The 22,010-nt window shown below is 36.7% G+C and overlaps 1 protein-coding gene across 1 annotated transcript; it reads left to right on the top strand.

Annotated features, from left to right (window-relative positions):
- The first annotated feature begins 1,126 nt into the window (after nt 1-1,126).
- On the top strand, nt 1,127-20,220 carry LOC120630255 (helicase SEN1). Its single transcript, XM_039899410.1, has 16 exons — nt 1,127-1,450; nt 2,618-3,764; nt 4,614-5,448; nt 6,283-6,446; nt 6,854-6,988; nt 7,446-7,684; nt 8,245-8,353; nt 9,048-9,209; nt 9,615-9,751; nt 10,410-10,529; nt 11,463-11,596; nt 12,839-12,983; nt 13,662-13,902; nt 15,133-15,292; nt 16,246-16,429; nt 18,176-20,220. Exons 1-16 carry the CDS (start codon nt 1,268-1,270, stop codon nt 18,332-18,334), a joined length of 4,254 nt encoding a protein of 1,417 aa, XP_039755344.1. The 5' UTR covers nt 1,127-1,267; the 3' UTR covers nt 18,335-20,220.
- The last annotated feature ends 1,790 nt before the right edge of the window (nt 20,221-22,010 follow it).

The raw sequence follows: 22,010 nt of genomic DNA, 5'->3' as shown, positions 1-22,010 counted from the left end.
TATCGCTGGCAGAGAAATATCTCTCCCAACATAATTGAATAGATCCTGATACTCGAACTTCTAAGCAGTCGTGTGTGTTGTCACGATCCCTACCTACATTAGGCTTCCCCAAAATCTTAAGCGAGTAATAACAATAAAGTCACCTGGAAGTATCTTTATGCCCTATAACTATAGTTTAACTTATGCCAAGACACTTTACTAAATTGCAATTATTAGCATTTTAGCAAATATCTGATATTTTTTATTCACTTTATTCAATAACTAGTTTTCAAGAAATAATTATAATTATATTTATTTCATAGGGAATGTTCATGACATTGAGTCGGTACGTATTTTGATATAAATACAGGCGCTTAGCGATACACTTCACCCCAGATTTCTGACCTCAAATGGACCTGGGACCTTACCATGATCACGGAAGCATTAATGTAACTAAACCTCACAGAAGGCACTTATAAAGGAAAGGAACTTAAAATATCGAATCGAATATAAACGAACATAAGAACTCGCTAAAGAAATCCAAAGCACAGCTAGTAATTATAAAAACCCCTGGGAATTAATTATTGTTCTTACTAGCCTGAGTGAAACGAGTACCTAGGTACCAAATTAATGGATGTTTAAACAATGTATATACCTTTATGGTGGGTTTCATATTATATGAGGCTGCGTTTAGGACTCAAGTTTAGAATGAGTTTAGAACTCTCCTTTATGTGAGATATTCATGCTGTAATTTTAAATATTGTATGTACTAAACTAAACTATGACTGCAAAAAGTCATAGACAATTAACTTAAGGCTCTGCCCAATTCACTAACTTTTCCAACAAGTAGTCATTTCGTCTACTTCATAGAAAACGCAAAATTTGATAGCGACAGTTATCAACTCTTGCATGTTTTTTATGGGAATAACAGGGTGCCCACCACTTGGCCAGTGTAGCAAATTTTGCTCTGGTTCTTAGGATCTGAAAAACATAGTTTGTATCCTCTTTTATATGGCTTATGCAATGCGAATATAAACACTACCTACGTAGTTCAACATGCTGTGCGTTTTTGCGGTAATTTATCGTTTACCTGTATGTTTTTGACAGTGACAGCTGACTATTTATTTCAAAATAGCGGTTTCTTTTCTTCGAGCATCCTGGCTAAGATGAAATAATATTATCTAAAAGATTGTAGGATAAGTGAAAATGATATGTGATGATTCGTTTTATTTTGGAATGATATTAGTTCTGGCCCGACAAAGTGCTTAATTCCCTGTAGACTGTAACCATGGCTAAATGGAAATTATCCCGTCAAACATTTGGAAATGATGTTTTTGAATTAACCGAAGGAGATAAAGTTACAATCGGCAGGGGATTGAACAACAACATAACACTATCAAGTATTGTCATATCCCGAAACCACTGCATACTAGATGTGAAGAGAGATGAAGTATCAATCACCGATTTAAAGGTTATTATATTTTATTATTTTATACTTTCTCGCTCCTTTTCTATTTAAAAGTTTTTATAAAATATACTAGCGAACCTCCCCTTCTTCGGCTTTGCACGGATATTACTTTACTACCTCACATATAAACCTTCCTCTTGAATTAAAATTTGTTGCGTAGTTTAAAAAATCTAAGCATTTAAACAAGGGCAACGACTTTGTTTTATTAAAATAGAAAGATAAGTTAATCAAAAACTGGCAATTACAAAATATTAAAAATTGTTTTTTAATCAACTATTTACTGATAGACTATAAACCAAAATTATTGGATAGAAGTTTTGCAGAAGTCCATGCTATTTAAAAATCATTAAAATAAATTTCATCTATATTATAAACGCAAAATGTGTTTGTTTATTTTAAAAGGGTACACAAGATTCTTTCTATCCCAGAAACATACCAGAAAATAGTTTGGGATTGGCTCATTAGTAAATTAAACAATTGCATAGGGCATCACATATTGGGGGTTAGCATAAAAACAACCAATGAAAAGCAAGGCTGTTTGAAACACAACATTTTTAAGTTGAAAGTTCAGTATATTTACATAACTATGATATAGTTACTCACTCCATCTATCTCTTAGCTATGTCATTACTTACTCATTGTAAAAAGAACAACATAAAATTTATAGACTGATACTAGCTCACTAGTAGTAGGTAGGGACCTCCTAAAGATTGATTAGGCCATCAAGTAGTCTTTATCCAGTACTCAAGAAAAACATCTCTGCACAATTAAACTTTGTCACTTTAATGCACAGCATAAGAGCAATTCCACAATATGTTACTAATCAATAACAACTCAACTAATAACTTTTGTGTCAAATCAGAGATAGAATAAACATACCAGTGTGGATGTTAAAGTCAAGAAAAATAGCTGTGCAATTGGTTACATATGACAAATTGCAAATTCCCTTTAACAGAAACTATACTTTATTTCATATCAACCCATTTCTGGCCCACTGCAGGTCACAGGTCTCCTCCCACAATGAGATGGAGTTAAGGCCGTAGTCCACCACACTGGCCCAGTGTGGATTGGTACTTACTTACTAATAAATTAGTTATATTCGCATTAAAATGTTGATAAACAATTATAATATAAAAAAGAGATGTCAATATAACATATTTTACTTTACAGAGTTCCAATGGTATATATGTTGGACTTAAGAGAATACCATCAAATATTCCATACATACTGACTAAATCTGATGTAATTGGTTTTGGATGGACTGTTGGAGCTCAACTTCCTAAAATCAATGATGAAGAAAAATATGTTTTTAAATTAGAAAAGTGTTTGACATCTATCTCGCAGCGAATACAATTTCAGGATAATGAACTAGATGATATAGAAGCAGAAATTGCATCACTCGATGCAATAAAAATTAGTCCAAAAACAAAAGAACTTTCACCTATATTTCACAGAAAGTTACAGTTGAAACGCAAACTAAATCTTAAGGTTGAAAATGATAAAATCAGTAAAGAAATATTACATACAGAGGTTGCACAAATTCATGACAATGTTATTGACCTTGTATCAGAGAGTGAAAATGAAACAAATAAAAGGCAAGATTGTGCTGCAAAGAAAATTAAGTTGGAACCAGATAACAAAGATGAAATAAAACAGACTATTAAATCTGAGAATGAAGATTTTCAGTATGAAGCATTTAATGTTAAGCAAGAGTATCTGGGTTATAACGATGAGCCTATAGAAATAATTAGTGACAGTGATAGTGAATCAGAACATTGGTTCAGAAGGCTATCCCAAAGTTCACCAGGCAAACCACTGAAAAACGATATAAGAGAGAGAAAAACAGACACTGGACCTGAAGATGGTTCCTATAGTCAAATTGATGATGTATTTGAAATAAAAGATGATGAATATGATGATGAAGAATTTTTGCAAGATTTGATATCTATTCCTTTACAACCACCAGCAAATGAGCTTTGCAATGAAGAATCTTCTGGTTTACTAACTAAGGAGGTGCCCCAGGAAATAATAGACAAGCCTAACACAGAACTTGGCGATATTCCGCCTGATTCTAATATTATAAAAGAATTTAAGAAAATCGGTACACGAGATACAATACTAGAAAACATTTTCAATGAAGATAGTTCCACAAAAGAAGTAGACAATGTCCTTTCTGCTGATGTCTTGGATCTAATAGATGGGCCAGTTACTCATATACAACAAAACAATAATAGAGCATCAAAAATGATTAAAATGATTGAACCACTTAACAAATCCAAAAAGAAGTCGCACTCTGTCCTTCCTAAAAAGTCTGAGAGTAAGTATCTATAAATTTCTTAACTTTTTGTCAAGACAAATGCGTATTGGTGGAACTAGCTGACCCCCGCAACTTCAACCCCCATCTACCGGGGCCAATTTTATTTCTAAACTATATGGACTATAGGAAACACTAAAACATGTATCTTTGTATGAGTAAAAATCCAAAAATCATACGTAGAGCCCGACTGCAGCACCACATACCAGGTCCAACTGTGAATCCAAACTATCCAGGATCCCCACTTAAACTTTGCGAAAAATCTTGTTAGAAACACTTAGAACTCGATTACAATAGCAACTACTGGGTCCAATTATGAGATAAAAACTATTGTATATATATCTGAATTTGGACCTAATGACATGTGTAACATGTGTAACTATAACTGTTAGACATTATCCTTGCGGACTTTTTTGTGAGAATAATTACTTTAAATAAGTATTACTCTATTTTTATGTATTATCAATGATTTTTACTGCGTATGCCAGTAATGCTCCAAACTGGTATGACATCTTTAAAAACATCTTTATATTTTAGCCATTTTACAGAAAACCATAATAAAATATACACTTAAACCTTCCGCATGAGTGACTCTATTCATAAGTGAAAACTGTATGAAAATTTTAGTAGTTTTCAGTTTTTCGCGCACAGACAGACACGATAGGGGACTTTGTTTTATAACATTTAAAGATAACTGCCACCTTTCGGTTAGAAGTTTGTTGCGTTGTTTTAGAGAACTAGTAATTTCGATTTGTATAAAAGACTGAGAAATACAAATAGAATAAGTTTAAGTTGTGATGTATGATTTAATATTTGAGTATGTCATTGTAAATAAGTCTTTCACACTTTCAGGTAAATCTAAATCTTCAAAAGCCAGAAAAGATTCTTCTTCCAAAAAAATAACAAACTCACAAAAAGAAGAAAGGAAGAAAAAACTTAAGCAGATTGCTTGTAAAGATAAGGATATTGATGATACCCAAAAAGATTTAGCAAATAATGCTAACAAGCCTGTAATTAATGTTAAAGTTACTACATCAAATCGTGGGGCTTTTCTTACTGATGTTAATCATGCTACTATCAAGCCTACTAAAAGAAAAAATTGTCCATTAGAAGGAAAAGACAGAAATAGAATAGGATCACCAAAATATGAAACAATAACATCTGTTAAATCCAACCTGAGCAAGAGTGATGAACCCATTACAGAGAAAATAAAAAAATCTAAAGAGCAACCTGAACAAAAAGAAGCTGGGATTAATTCCAACACTGAGTCACTTAAATTTCAAAGGATTGTTGATACAGACACAAGAACTCCTTTCAAAAGTTTAAAGCCGCTTACAGAAAAGGAAGAATCATGTTTAGGGAAGCCTGTGTCTAAAGTAGAACCTCTACCTCCTAAGAAACCAAAGAAGACTGTCAGTTTCTCCAAACAACTACATGAAACACGTGTCTTTGAAATTGAACCTGGACACAAAATGAAGAAAACAAGCTTGGCAAAAACAGCCTTAGTTGACATACAAAACAGGAAAATATTCTCCCTGGAAAAAATAACACTGATAACAATCCTTCGTTGGAACCCTCACTGGCTTAACGAACAAATGAAAATAGCTGATCCACCTCCAATACTAAGTACTAAAAGTCCACCTATGACGATTTGTCATTCTTTTGACAGCCACAGACGTTATATTAAGTAAGAGTGTTTTTGTATATTATTTTATCCAATAGTCTACTCTTTGTTCTCCATTCAAAACTTTCAAACACGCGACGCAAAAATGACGATGATATGTGTGTTTGGGTGTGTATATAAAAATATACCAACCTCGCAAAGAATAATATTTATTCGTTAGAAAAAGCTATCTAAAGTGCCGCCAATTTATCCGCAGACTTAATGAAAACAAACGAATGTCACGTCGCTAAATGTAGGGGGTCATTTTAAAGAAGACTAAAATAGTCTTCTGCAAAAATTTGAATTTTAAAATGTAAAATTGTAACAAAATATGTTTACCTCTAAAATATAAAAATAACCTAACCTAACCCCTCCCAAAATGTTCACGATCTGTTTGTTTTTTTACATTTGGTCCGCGGATAAATTGACCACCCTTTTAACTTATGTCTCTACCAGTCGAGTTTGTATATGAACAATTTACCTATCAGGAATAAAACGCGGATGAAGTAGCGAGGGACCACTAGTTAGTATCATCATCATTATCAACCCATCACCGGCCTACTACAGGGCACGGATCACCTCGCTGCCCAAGTTTTTAGACTTCACACGCCTTTGAGAACGTTAAGATGAAATCTTAGGCATGCAGGCTTTCCTTCACTGTTCAAGCAAGTAATATTTGAAATTAAAAACGCACATAACTCTGAAGGCTCAAGCTCTAACCTAAACCCTAAGCTATCAATCACCACCCAATTGATTTATCTAGTTGATATAGATATCGATAATAACAGAAAAAAATTAAACATTTAATATAATATCTCCTGGACTACGAATAATTCTCACTGTTACTTTTTCTTGTAGAGTCGTTGGAGACCTGCTACTTATGGAAATTTGGGAAATCATTACACAAAATTTTAATCGGAAATTTAATCAAAATAATGAGTTTCAATTTCGGATAGAAACATGTCCGTTGGAACCGCCCACACAAGATCGGCATATTCTTTTATCAAACATGACTGTTAACTGTAAGTGATACTTGATATTGAATTGAAAAATTCTTTCATATTTTGTTTATACTTATTATATGTTTCCATTATCGTGAGATGATTGTGATAACTCCATTCGTTAAATTACTCTATTGCTCACTATATATTTTATCTAGATGGTATTTATAGTTTTTTTTTTCTTAAAAGATAAAATCTGACTAGCTACTCTATTACTTTTCCCTTAATATTGAGTGCTATGTACAGGGATGCCACTTTTGTTTCTCATTTATTGAGCAAATTTTATTGACATCAAAATTTGCTCAATAAATGAGTAACAAAAGTGGCATCCCTGTACATATACACAGTAAAATGCATTACTGTTGCTTTGCTTCAATAATCTATGATAACTTCACTGTATTTGAAATAATAAAAAATATATATTTCAGTGTCACTGCCGACGTCTGACATCAAACGTTTACCCCGTATCGGAGACATATTAATACTGGAATTTGGGTTTGAGAATGCTAGATGTAGCAGATTCGTCTATGTTCACAATATTAGATACCTACCATCACCACCAAGTAAGTGATTCAATCCTTGCTAATATTATAAAAGCAAAAGTGTGTTTTCTTATTTATCAAAATTAAACTTAATTTGCTATGCTCCGCGAACAGCAGGAGAATCTGCAATTGATAATTTCTTCAATCCGTATACTCCACACCAAACAGATCGCCGGCAATGTCCCCTTTACGCACGTTTCGCTTCGAAACCGAAGCATCCTCAGGAGATGTTGACTTTACAATGAATAATTGTTATTTGTTTATATATTTGACCTTCCTTTACGCCCTAACTAAGCTACCAGTTAATTTGATAGCGGGCATAAAATTTGTTGGAAGGACGGAAAGCAACGTAGGCTATATTTATCAAAAAAAAAACAAACCTGTCACACGGAATTTGTAAAAACTGTAAAAAAAAATTTAAAAATTCTATATAAAATATCTGCAATAATATTTTTTAAATGAATATTTATAATTTCAGACAATAAAAACTCATTCTTTAGTTTGTCGCTGAACGCAACATTTACAGATAAGATGAAGCTTTTAAAACCCGGCGAATTAATAATAGGCCGATCTTTGGCACATCTAAAGAATGAATTGGGTTTATTTGAAGCAATCGAATACTTACATGAATCACCTTTAAGTGAAGCTATTTTGAGGCCCGAACCACGGCATTATCGGAAAACTGAACTCTACAAAAACATTAATTTAGATACACAGGTAAGTTCAACAATCAAACACATGTTTAACATACATATTAAAAAAAAATATATATATTTTGCAAATATTTATTTTTACTCTCTCTTCCTTTGCACTCTCTTCCTTCCTCCCTCTCTCTAACACCCACTCTCCCTTTTTTCCACTCTCTTCCTTCCTCTTCTCTCTTTCTCTCGCTTTATCTTAGCCTAAAATTAGAAGTAGAAGTACTTAATATTTAGTTCAGAGAAACTCACTGCATTGCTGTGTTCCGGTCTGAATGGCGTGGTTGCCGGTTTTATTACAAACGTATGAAGGCTTAGGCTTGGGTGCAGAGTGCGTAATTGCGGAGACTGGATAAAACTAGGCTTTTGTAGTGGATAAAGATTCTAAGATCTCCCTGTGCAATTTTTTTTTGTTATATAATAGTTTGCCATGCTAGCCGGGGGGCATTGTGTGGTCTCTTAATTATTATTTAAAGAAAATAAACAAAAGAACCTACAAACATTTATAACAACAAACAATATTTTCAAATATTTAAATTTCATTTGCAGACATTAATTTTTCGATTTATTTAATTGCAGTGGACAATGGAACTAAACCCTAGTCAGAAGTTGGCAGTCAGCAACTCCGTGTCCGCCGCGCTCGGGGATCGGCCCGGGATACAGATGGTGCAGGGTCCTCCAGGCACAGGTCATTTGCCTTATTCATATCCAACTTTTTATTTATTTATTCTACTGCAAATTTGATTTTCTGCCTACGTTTACTTATTCTATCGCATGAAAGTTAATTAAAATTCATATGATATCGAAAGAGCGCCATTAGTGACAGTAATGTTTCCCAGTATTGTATCTACGCGATTGAATAAGTGATAATGCAGTCTAAGATGGTAGCGGGATATCCTGTTAAGGAGTATGGCAGTTCCTAACAGGATATCCCGCTGAGCGGTACGTCTTTGTCGGTAGGGTTGTAACTAGCCTCGGCTGAAACCTCCTACCAGAACAAATTGCTGCCAAAAACTGCTGCTCGATGCTTGGAGTCGCGGTGATGGCCTAATTGATACGGCTTCGGCTTCTCAGTTCGATCGCCGACACAAATCTCTGTAAATTTTTTGAGTTATGTGCGTTTTTATTCAAGCCATCGATATATTTTAATGAAAATAGATCCAAGATCCAAGAGGTGAATATCATAATTTTTCATCACCCCCTCAATCAGGGTAACAAATGAAAGGGCTTGTCTAGTAGAATACTATAAACTATGAGAAATTCGATACCGAAGAAGGTCACCAAGAAATGGCAATTACCTTTTTTACAGGCTTGACTAATAGAATAATGTACACTATATTGAAAAAACACGGGTTTTTTAAATTTATATTTTATTGTTACAGGAAAATCGGGTGTTATTTGTGCCATAGTAATGACATATTTTTACAACGCTTCGGGCAAGAAACATCAAAACAGAGACAAAATCTTAATATGTGCCACGAGCAACGCCGCCGTCGATGAGTTAGTTATCAGACTGCTCAAAATCAGACAGAGCCTACCAAAAAGTAATTATGTTACGACGTCGGACACTTATAAAAAGGACGTGAAGCGAGAATGGTTAGAGCTTCGGTCTGACATTCGAAGTAGCACCTAAGTATAACTTTTCGGAGTTCTATATAAGAAAATTTAATATGACTTGCTTTTAAGGGGAAGGAAAACATCGTCAGGAAACTTGCATACCCAAGAGCTCATAACCAAAAATATTTATTTTCGCAAAAAAAAGCCTTACAAACTTATGACACACCCGTTTTGACCCACACTAGGTAATCTTGTATTGTGGGTACCTTCTAAGCATTTAACAATATGTGTAACGTTCTCAAAAAGCGTTTGAAGCCAACCAAAGGCAGTGCTTTGGTGCATGTAAGAAGTACACACCGCTGGTTGTATTCTGTATTATTGGTGTATTACAGCGGAGCGGTTCGGCATGGTACGCGTGGGACGGCTGGAGTCCATGCACGAGCGCGCGGCAGACATAAGCTCGCAGCGACTCGCGCAGCGGGACGCAGAACGTTCGCAGTGCGACTACGCGCCCGGAGCCGTCGAGGAGGTAAACATGATCACGCAAAAATCACGCGGTATTACAAGTTCGAAGTGTGTTTATGTGTGTACGTGAGTGCTCGCGTGCATGCGTACGTGTTAATATGTGTGTATGTGAAATTTTTTTTTTGTTTCGAAAGGAGAATAAGTCGTCAGTGTTCTTAGCTATGTTTGATGAAGGTCAGTACAAGATGGCCGCCGCCACAAAATGGCGGATACATTTTTCTTTTCACAACTTCCTCAATATTGGTATTAAGGGGGGTCAGCTACTAGTCAAGCCCTTTCATTTGATATCCATATTGTGGGAGCTGTTAAAAATATGTAATCCGCCATTTTCTAGCGGCAGCCATTTTGGATTTTCATCAAACATTGCTAAGAACACTCCCGACTAATTAACCTCACAAACTAAAAAAACAAAATTGAAATTGGTTCATCCGTTCGGCCGCTACGACAGACACACACACACAGACAAGTCAAACTTATAGTAGTTTTTGCGTCGGGGGTTAGAAAATATGTAATCCGCCGATTTATGGCGGCGGCTATCTTGGACCGGTTTTCATCGAACATAGCTAAGAACATACGACTAATTCACTTTGCAAACAAACACTACCACTGTTTAAGAAATAACATTTCCGAGTCTCAAAATACATTTGTTCTTATATTTTCAGATTTCTCACTTGCAAGCAAAAATTAACATGTGGAAGGCGGCACAACGAGATGCGAAAAACCCGGAGCGAGTGGCTTACTGCCAGAGCCGTGTTAAAAATATCGAAAATAGACTTACTCTGGTATGTAAAAAAAAATCTTAATCATTGTCATCAATCATTTTTCATATCTCTTAATCATTGTAATTGTTTGCCTGAACTGAGGGCTTTTTACAACAGCCGAAGAAGAAGCGACATGCTATTGACCGTTTTCAACAATACATATTGTTGCCATAGCAGTAATCGCGGGTTTTTTCAAAGAAATTTGAAGTCTGCTGTCTATCTCCGGAAGTCTTCGAACAAAACAATCATTTCTAGTCTATACCCCTATAGATTGTGTGAGTGATTTAAGGCCCAAAATACATAAAAACCATCCGATTTTATACCCCCGTCCTTTTTTAAATCGGTTGTAAAATGGACAAACCAAATGAACACAAATATTATGAAAATTAAGCTTAATTACTTAAAACTTAATAATTACTTGGGCCGGTAAGTAAGTAATTGATTATTTAATTCCTTAACAATTATTCATTGTAAAGTCAACATCTCCTGAGGATACTCTGGTTTCGGAGCGAAACATGCTTAGAGGGTGCATTGCCGAAGATCTGTTTGGTGTGTTGTAGAAGGATTGAAGAAATTATAAATTATACCATACAGATTCTCCTACTTTGCGCGGAGTATAGCAAATTAAGCTTAATTTTCATGGATATATACCATGGATTTCCGCAAAGTTACGCTTAGTTACTGCTTCTATCCAACAAACAAACACACTTTCGCTTTATAATGGTACTAACTGTTACCCGCTTTCTTCGTCCGCGTTCATTGCGATTTTTTTCAAATCCCGTGGGAACCGTTTCTTTTCCTGATGCATAATGTAGCGTATGTTACTCTCCGTCCTTTCCACTAACTTTATGCCAAAAATCAAGTATATTGGTTGCCTATTTCGGGCGTAAAAGAAGGACAAATAAACCAACATTTACGCATTTTTAATATTAGTAAAGGTTGTCGGCATTACAGCTTCGAAGCTCGGTCGGATCTTCCACCGGGCCGCTTACGGGCAGCCATCTCATAGAGGCTGAAAAACGCAGCATAGATGGCGCAGACATTGTCGTCTCTACTTTGTCAAGCTCTCTTCACTCCAAGATGAGGGGGTAAGGTCTTTTTTAGGTATTTTCAAATTCAACGAACTTGTGCCACTCGTGTCCAGCAAATCCGCAAGACTTGTTTGCCAAATTTAAAGTATTCATCCCCTTTTTTTTTTATTCCTTAGTCAAGCCCATATCTGCAATCTCATCGGTGGTAAGTGAAGACGTAGGGTGGTTAGTCTAGATGATCGCGGGCTAACCTGTTCGGGATATGGCAGTTTTTTTAAACCCCAATCGTTTTCTATGCTGTTTTAGTACCAAGATGCTTAATAGCTTAGCGGCATGTCTTTGTCGGTAGACAATAGTAATTAGCCACGGCTGAAGCCAGATAAGCGTTGGTCGACCCCCAACGAGGTGGACAGACGACATTAAGCGCGTCGCAGGTAGCCGTTGGATCCAAGCGGCTCAGAATCGTGGAACTTGGAACTCCCTACAAAAGACCTATGTCCAGCAGTGGACGTCTATCGGTTGATGATGATGATGATGATGATGAAGCCAGATAAGACCAAACAAGAGAAAATTCATAAAATATTATTCCTAAATTGCCCCTCAAGGGTTCGAACTCGCAAATCACACATTGGTCATCCGAATTCCATTCATCATATAAACCGATTACCGGCCCACTACAGGTCACAGATCTCCTCCCACATTGAGAAGGGTTTTTGCCATAGTCCACAGCGCTGGCTCAATCCGGATTTGTGGACTTCACACGCCTTTAAGAACCTAACGGAGTAAACTCAAGGTACTCCGTTATGTAACTTGAGGTTTCCTCACGATGTTTTCCTTCACCGTTAAAGCAAGTGATCTTTCAATAACTTAAACGTAACATAAATGGGTTTTATTAATAAATGAACATAATACTGAAACCCAATTTTTGAGCAACATTTAAGACCTCAAATCTAATATCGCACATTTCCTGAGTGTAATCGTAAGGTATTTGGTATTTTGTCAAGAGACCTGTGCTTCGGAGAACAGATCGAGCCACCATTCGTTCCCCGTTATTATCACATGTGAATAATATATCGTTAAATTTACCAACACACGTTAGAGCACTCTGAAGTCTTAAACTCAAAATCCCACTGTCTTGAGTCCATTTATATGTTGAGTATAATGATGACTCAAGGTACTTTATTGCGACACTTTGGCTATATCTGAAAGTCACTTCACCATTTTATATTGTGTCGCAGTGGAACGTCAATACTATAAGATAATAATGATGCCGTATGTGTACATAGTTTTTATTTTCAGGCTCAAAGGTCGCATAGCTCTGTGCATAGTGGACGAAGCGGGACAGGCGATCGAGCCTCAGACGTTGATCCCGCTCACTCTGGACGTTAGGAACCTCACCCTCATCGGGGACCCGCAACAACTACCGGGCTACATACAGTCACAGGTGCATTATATTTGCCATGCAATGCTTCAATAGTACATTATGATACAAGTGTGGATAATGTGCGCACTAAGCCAAAAGTTGCTAATTGCTCCAATTAATAGTGATATTTTATTACCCCATACCCTATGACCAAGAACTTTGGCTTTATTTTTTACAATTTGTTGCTTTCAAATTATGCGTTTTATAAGTTTGGCAGAATACGATGGCTGGAGAAATAAATACACAAGTAGGTAAAAAGTGGGCGTACATAATTATTACAAAAACGTAACTAACGACTATTTTATTTTTGAGCATATACTAGTTCTTGTCGAACAGTAGGCGAAAGATTAGACGAGGGATATTTTATTTCAAAACGCACAATACTCCGAAAAACGGCGATAGCCTAGTTGGTAAGGCTTCGGCTTCCCTTTTGGGGTGATCGAGTTAGATCCCCAGCTCTGACTTTTTGGAGTTATATGTGTTTTTAACTCAAGAAATTAAATATCACCTGCTTTAAAGGTAAAGGAAAACGTCGTGAGCAAACCTGCATGCCAGAGATTTTTACAATTCAGTTGGCCAGCGTGGTTACGGCCTGAACCCGTCTCATTCTAAGAGAAGACCCCTGTAGGTGGCCGGTGATGGGTTGGGTGATAATCTTAGAGCTTCCAAATCACTAACCGATCAAATTTAAATCCGTAGCGAGCCAAAAACCACGGTCTCGGCGAGAGTTTGTTCGCCCGGCTGACGTCTTGCTCAGAGCAGTGGCTAGAGTCTCCCGTAGTGCTGCTAGACCACCAGTATCGCATGCACGCCGCCATCGCGGATTATCCGAACCGCGCGTTCTACGACGGCCGCGTGCGGACCGTACCGCCGCCGGAAATAGGACTCGACGCGCCGCCTTACCTCGTACTAGGCATATCGAGCGGAGACAAAGCACAAGGTATGTATCTCAACCGTTAAAACCTTGACAACAAAACACCAGAATTTCCCTTTAAGTATGGACAACATTGACGCTGTTTTATTTTATTTTATTATAATTTTGTTTTGTTGGTATGTAACGACTTAAATCTGATTTAGAATTAGGATCCGTAGTTCATTAGTATAGGAAAATTTCATAGAAATGTTAATAACGAGACGCTAGAAATGTCTTTTTAAGTATCGAAAACACGTGTCGCCGAACGACGACTCCCAATGCCCGTACCACCGTTAGGAGAGCTTTTTGGGACAAATCTCGTCCGGGGAAGTACTACCCGCGTGTTTATTTATACCGCTGCTAAGGAGCATTGTTGCAATGTTGTTTTCCGGTCTGATGCGATTAATTGCCAGTGTAATTACAGGTACATGAAACTTACACCTACGCCTCAAATGGATGGGCACAGGGCGGCATGTTACAGGACATGCTCCTTGCATGCCATGTGAAATTTTGCTCTTAATTACCTGCTTGATCAAAATTCAAATTCAAATTAAAAAAATCATTTATTTCAAGTAGGCCTTATTAATAAGCACTTTTGAAACGTCAAGTCAGTCTGTTTGTAGTGACTCTACCACCGGTTCGGAAGGTAGATTCCACTGAGAAGAGATTGCTCTTTTCCAACATCATTTTAAAGTTTAACAATCTTTAGGATTTTTCTGTTTTGTGAGAGATGAGTTCATCAATCGTGTAGTAACCACGATTTGTTAAATGTGTTTTAATATATTGTTTAAACTTAGGTCAAGGTAGATCTAATACTACCTTCGGTATCATGTTATAAAAGCATATACTCATCCCCACAAAGGATTTCTGTACTTTTCTCAGACAATATGCAGATATCACTAATTTATGTCCGACTGTTTATATCGACTTTTTGTTTATAATTACTTATGTTTTGTTAATAAATAAAAATAAATAAAGATAATATTATTATAAATATATTGCGAGGCTACTGTAAGTATACCTATTTCTTTAAATTTGGTACGAAGAGATTCGCGTGATCGATTATTGATTACTTACTGTACAAAAAGAAAACATTATTTCCACTTGTACGCTGCGCTGTGCACAAGGTTCACAGGTAAAGCAGTGGGAGAAGATACAATTTTATCCTTTTCCTTGGAGTGCAAAATGTCTCCTACTCATACTAGCCGCGAAGGGCGAAGTTGTGAAATAAAAAACAAACTGCTATTGTACGCACAGGAGCTTCAGGCGCGAATGAGACAGAGGGATGGGTCGTGGCGCGGCTGGCGGTGGCCCTCGCCAAGGAGGCGCGTGCGCGGTCTCTGACCTTCGCAATCCTCACCCCCTACTGCGCACAGAGAGAGTTGCTGCGGGAAACTTTACGCTCACTGCAAGCGCCGTAAGTATCCTTATAACTCCTAACGTAAAAAGATGATTGTTGTAAGTTTGACCCTTTATCTACGTATATGTGTCTTCTTAGCTACTAAACGAATAATAATAATAATGTATTCAAGCTACTTTAGATTTGTTGGTTATAAAGATTTGAATGTCCTCTGTGGTAGGAAAACCTGTGTTACATTGGGTAGTTCCTTCCAGAGATTTAATTACAGATCAGCTCAGTGCTTAGCTAAATGTTTACAAAAAACAGTATTCTATTGAAAGTGAAACAAACTAATAATATTATTTTCTATGACGAGGGTGAGTGTGTTAGCGAGCGCGTGAGTTTGTGTGTGTGTGTATGTATGTGTGTGGGTGGGTGTGTGTGTGTGTGTGTGTGGTAGAGTAATAGTAGAGCTTTTTGTGAAAGTAAAATAAGTTTGGGAAAGTATTTAAGCACAACAACAATGCTACTTTGCGGCAGGATAAGCGTGGTGGAAGTACTTTCCCGAACAAGTTCCGTCACAAAAAGCTCAACTACAAACTAAATGTTTATGATTGTCACTTGTTTTAAATGAAACTTGTTTCACTTGTTTTGTTTTGTATGAAATGTTTAAATATTTAGTGGGTTTTAAGTAGTAGTACATGAGGCTCATATTAGCTTAGCTATGCCTGCGGTTGATAGACACAGACAGGTTGCAGGGAGTGTACCTCAAATTGCTACTGATTAAAGGCAACTTACCATCAGTTGGGTCCTTCAATTCATCACATCAGTCAGCGGCCCACTTGTGTGCACGGGTGTTCTCCTACAATGAGAAGGGTCAAGGCCGTAGTCTACTGCGCTGGCCCAGTGTTGTTTGGTGGACTTCCCCCGCATTCGAGAATATTATGTAGAACTCTCAGGCATGCACATTTTACTCACGAAGTTTTCTTTCTTTAATATTTACTATTAAAAGAGAATTGTGTGCTGCACAGGTCGGAACCACGCGTGGAGGTGAACTCGGTGGACAGCTTCCAGGGCCAGGAACGCGACGTGGTGGTGTTGTCGCTGGCGCGCAGCAACGGCGTGGGTTTCCTCGAAGACGCGGGCCGCATGAACGTCATGCTCACTCGCGCACGGCAACATCTCTTCATCTGTCTAAACCCGATGGCTTTTGTCGTGAGTGTGACCCTCTATTATTAAGATCGGGTCGTGACCGAATTCGTTTATGCAACGTTACAATATGCAATAAATTTTTAAGCAGTTGTTGATGCATTGCTAGGAGACGTAGTAGTTCATAACAGCCCATTTCAGGACTAAGGTCCCTTCATTTGCACGCCATCTCGGTCTATTGCTGGTTAGCTGCACCCAGTTCTTCCCTGCTGCCTTTACGCTATTCGATCGCGTAAACGTTAACTATGATTTGTATGGCGTTGAAAAAGTGCTCGACCATCTCTGGTCCCTAGATCGCGCTCCCAGTGCGTGGTTGCCAATCCAGAATCACTCAGCTCCACCGCCCATCCCCCCTACGACATATGTGGCTCTATTTAAGTGCTACTGCTCTTTGAACGATGTCAGTGATTCCAGTTCGGTTTCTGATCTCTACGTTGGGAACCCTATCTAATAGAGACAATCCTCACATCGCTCTTTCCATTGCACGCTGAGCAACTTTGAGCCGGTGCACCACCTTCTAAATAATGGTCCACGTCTCTGCTCCATATGTCATAGTGAGTAGGACACATTGGTCGAATACTATTCAAATTCAAAATTCATTTATTTCAAGTAGGCCTAATATAAGCACTTTTGAAACGTCAAGTCTGTCTATGTGTAGTGACTCTACCACCGGTTGGGAAGGCAGATTCTACCAAGAAGCTGGCAAGAAACTCAGCAGTTGCTCTTTTCCAATATCAACAATTTACATTTACATTTTAAAATTTCTTCTCGCTTTAAGAATAAAGGAATGTCTCCCTTCAGGACGTCTTGAGAAGTAAGGGTACCCACCCGAGTTGGATGCGTCTGCTAATCTCTTTTTCCCCTCCCTCCTTGCTTAAGGTTATTGTTTGTCCGAGGTAGACATATTCGGAAACACACTTTACCTGGCAGCCGCGGACAGTAATATAGGTAATGTTATCTCGACACGTTACTTTCGTTTTGTTGATGTTCATTTTAAGTCCTACGGCTGTGCACAATGTATGTAGCTCTTCCATCACTACCTGCTTTCTGCTGTAAGAACAAGTTTTCTGCTGTAGTTACACGGCACTAACGACGAATAAGGTAATGGCTAAATAGGTAACGCCTAATCTTACGAGTTTCTTAGGCATACATCAACCATTCACTAATGGTTATCACCTAAGAGTTGGTAAAACGTTTTTTTCTTTACACATCGCCTAAATCAAGAAGCATTCGATTAAGCGAAGCCTAAGTTTAGTGAAAACGAGCATTACTCGCCCGCATACGGCGAATTTTGTAAGGCTTCATTAATAGCCTTTTCTTCATATTCCACTACAAGTTAGCCCTCGACTGCAAATTGCAATCTCGCCTGATGGTAAGTTATAAGATGCCAACTTATAGCAGTTATATTAACCACATACCCCTAATAGGTTTCTACGCGACATCGTACCAGAACGCTAAATGGCTTAGCGTCGCGTCTTCGTCGCTAGGGCAGTAACGGCTGAAATCCCCCACAAGACAAATATAGCCTATTACAGTCCAATGCTGGAGTAAAGGCCGTTCCCAAGGGGAGGGTTATTCCACAATCATCATGCTGGGCGCAGATACATACATACATACGTACATATTTGATTTTGACCAACATCTAAAGAGACCAGTACGCCAAATTAATAATATAATGTTTTAATTTTAAAACAATCTTATTATTTTGTTTTATTTAGTTTGTTTTATTCATACTGACATTTTTTGTTCCAGAATGACTTTCAATGGCAGACATTAATCGACGATGCAAGAAAAAGAAATGTCTATAAAACACTCCCGAACACATTATGCCAACCGTCATCGCCTCGCGAATCTTCCAGTAGTATTCTGAGCTATGTATTAAATCCGAAATCAAGTTATCAAAAACGATGAACTTGATTATGGTTTTAATTGCCAATTTGGCATTTTTATGTTATACAAAGCAGCTTTATTTAGTGTTTAATTATTAACTCTCTATGCGTTTTTTACGAATATTGATTTGTATAAACATCCGTAGCAACTGAGTATAAAACAAAGACGCTTTTCGCGTCTGTCTGTTTATCTGCCAACTCCTCCCTAACCACGCAACAGATTTTAATGGAGATTTCACCATTGCATCGTGTACATATTGGCAGATGGTTTATGTATATCCCAAAGCCTTTTTTTCTAATTTATACTCGTGTGAAGCCTGGGCGGGTCGCTAGTAATATAGAAAACATTGCTAAAGCCGGATTTTGAATTTACTGGGGTAAATTGACGTGTACGGTGTTATCATATTTTGATGGAAAGAAAATAATGGTGTGACAAAAAGTCAAATGAATGATTTACAATGAGTGAGTGAGTGAGTGAGTGAGGTGCTTACTTACAAGAACAAGTGATTAATATGAACACAATTTTTTTAAACAAATCTGCAATGAGTTTTTAATTAACACCTAATGACACCTAACTACAAATTATATTCATAGTTACACATCACTATTATTAGGTATATTCCTATTAGCTTTTCGCAAGTGAAGTGAGTGACATTAGCAACCGTCAGTTTGCTCCAGTCCAGTGAATTCAGATCCGACTTTAGACACCAGCTGTAACAATTATCACCGATAAAAGTAAACCAAAAAATGTCAACCCTTTGTAATGGAAATGACTTAACATCGCATTTGCAAATTTATGTGTGTGCGTGTGAAGTTTTAGCTGAAACCTTGCTATATTATCTTGTGCCATATGAATCCGTTATAACTTACCACATTATGTTATCTCTGTTTATCTCCACGAATTTTTATGAAAACTTTGCACAGTTTTATCTGTAAAACTATTGATCCCATTACTAAAAGTTGTATAATAAAAGTTAATAAATAATTATACATAAATGCTTTAAGATCACTTCAGCATAGCTACTACCATTCCTGTTAAACTTGTAAACCAATTAGTGAATAATATAAATTGAAAAAAACCAATAATGTTTTTCAAGGGTCAAACACGTTTTACTATTTACGTTTTATGTGATAATATTAATAAGTAATAACATCGCTTAAATTTTTAGAATATGAAAATGTTTTTACTTACGTTTTTACTTATTGCCATGGGTAACTAAGTGTGTTTGTTTGATGTTTTGCACATCTTTCACGCAGCAATGAGTATTGCTCATTGCTCGAGCTTGATTGGACACAGCAGCGGCATTTTTCAGGACGTGTTACTTGCATGCCCTGCGAAGTGTAGCTCTGTTTACCTATAGGCGATGGTTTTTCGCTTACGGCGATCTGCCTGATGTGTCAATTACTACTATAAAATAAACTGATTTCTGTAATAGTTTCTTGTTACCGTATAAAACTTGATAGTCCTTATGAGATAGATCTGAGAAATGAAATATTTGAACTTCTTTGATAAAATTAAGTTTCGGTTGGTTAGAATAAAATACACCCAGTACTTTTAATCAAGCAATAATTGTATATACTAATAATTAACCCGAAGTTTGTTATTTTCTTTGTTTGCTGGAACGAGCTTATGTCTGAAAATACCCGTCGCATTTGATATTTTTTCGTTTGATTTCCAATTCGCGAGGAATATATGGACTGTTATATATTTCATATCTATGAGCCGAGTAAATTCAGAGAGAACGTAAAAGACGTGTATATATATATTTTCATGATTGGTTAAGTAGTTACATCTAGCACAGTAAATACATTAAAGCAGTATGGTAACTACGTACAAATGTGCGAAACAGCACACTCACACAGATGCACATCTTTACGAGTCCTCGAAGCCATTATCGAAGTAGTTTAGTCGATATTGTAGATAGATGGCGTTGAGTGTAGGTAATTATTTATCAATCTGGTCTAGTTGCCATACTGCTTTAGTTTATATATTTCCTGTGCATCTATTACGCTCTGAATCCGAAGCCGATTAGACCTTCGTCATTGGAATCATAATGCACGAAATAAGTCTTGCGTCGCCACTTCGACGTCTACCTCTTTCGTACAGGTTCTCTCTTTTTATACGTAAATAATTAGTGTGGGGAAGATTATGTTACGATATTTAATATGATACAGAATTATAATCCTGAACTTATTATACCTGAAAATTCCATAGAAGTCTTAATATAAGATACTAGAAATATCCTTTAGCACTTATTATAGAAAACATTTGTCGGCGAACATTGATTCCCACCCACTGTACCACCATAGGTACCTGCATACGCTGGGAAGCGTACATTTGTAGTTTAGAGCGTAAGAGGCCATGTTATTTAAAAAAATTACAATAGAGTCGCTAGTTGTTACAAATGTTTTGTTAAAACTTGAGTGCTCTTAGTTTCGTTCGCAACGACAAGGTGACGCGTACACAATATTTCTTATGCCTTTAAGATTTTTTTTTGTAAGTTGGTGCTATATCCTATCAGAAGTTAACTGGGTATGACTGTCATTAAACAAAAAAAATGTCCCAGCCTTAATGGTGCCAAAATGTTAAAAGAGCAACAAGCGGGAGCACGAGTAAGCTTTTTATTGCCGACTTGACAGTAGAATTTATGTCAATACAAACACGATTCTTTATCTGTCGGTAGGTATTCTGACTATACTATACAATTATAATGCTATACAATTGTTAAATAATTGTATAGCTAAACAATTTATACCCCGTAATTCTTTTAACTTAATACGTACATTGACAGCCCCTTTAATCAATCCGATCTACAGTAACTCATAAGTAATATTTAAAGTTTTATTTAGTCGAAAGAACTAAAACATTCACAAAAAACAAGCAGCTGGTGAAATGAAGTACCTCTCCGATTTTTTTGCTCCTGCATAAAATAACCGCTATTGTTTAAATTGATACCGCTGCCGCATCGCATCGCTGGCACTATATAGGATATCTTTATACACCAATATTTTCATTTTTTTATAAGTAGTGATTGTGCGTATTAACTAGGTCACTTCTTGCACGACGGCAAAATTGTCATTGTTTGTGACATAAATACGACGTATATTCGTGGTGCTTGGTTCATGAGAATTCTAAAATGCCGTATAATTTGTTGGTCGAATTAATGATTCAATACCATAATATATTTTCCTTTATACAATGGACTAATTGGGAGTACGTTAAAAATATGTATCAACTCTAATGCATATGATGATTAATATTATATGCAGATTATACTGTTAAGATTTCAAGGATATTATAGAAGGGAGTGTAAAGATTTCAATATTTGTAGAGGAGTCCACATTTTCTCGTCGGCAACTTCTAAAAAAATGAGTTCTACATTCGGATGCTTCTGATTACAATACTCTTCAGATTTATTTTTGTGTTCTGTTAACATTATTATTAATATTATAATTATTTTTTAACAAATATTTTATGTAATATTGCTCTACCAATCACAATGACAAAATTCATGTATTCGTAAAATTATTGTTATTCCGGTTGTGCGTACAATAATTGAATTTAAAAAATGATAAATATTAAACTTGTTTTTCTTATAATAATACCCCTCACTATGTATCCGTTATATACAAAGTATATTCATAAAAGAGATTTTACAAAAAAAATCTTAATCGGCTATATAGCGCAACATCGAAAC

This window comes from Pararge aegeria, chromosome 16 (genome assembly GCF_905163445.1).
Source record: "Pararge aegeria chromosome 16, ilParAegt1.1, whole genome shotgun sequence".
Lineage (NCBI taxonomy): Eukaryota > Metazoa > Arthropoda > Insecta > Lepidoptera > Nymphalidae > Pararge > Pararge aegeria.
This window is presented reverse-complemented; position numbering and strand designations above follow the sequence as displayed.

Bases quoted from the DNA above. Each gene is read 5' to 3' on its own strand.
- LOC120630255 (XM_039899410.1), top strand. From the start codon at position 1,268: ATGGCTAAATGGAAATTATCCCGTCAAACATTTGGAAATGATGTTTTT. The intron at 7,685-8,244 runs GTAAGTTCAACA...ATTTAATTGCAG, and splicing joins ACATTAATTTAGATACACAG to TGGACAATGGAACTAAACCC. The intron at 12,984-13,661 runs GTGCATTATATT...TTAAATCCGTAG, and splicing joins CGGGCTACATACAGTCACAG to CGAGCCAAAAACCACGGTCT.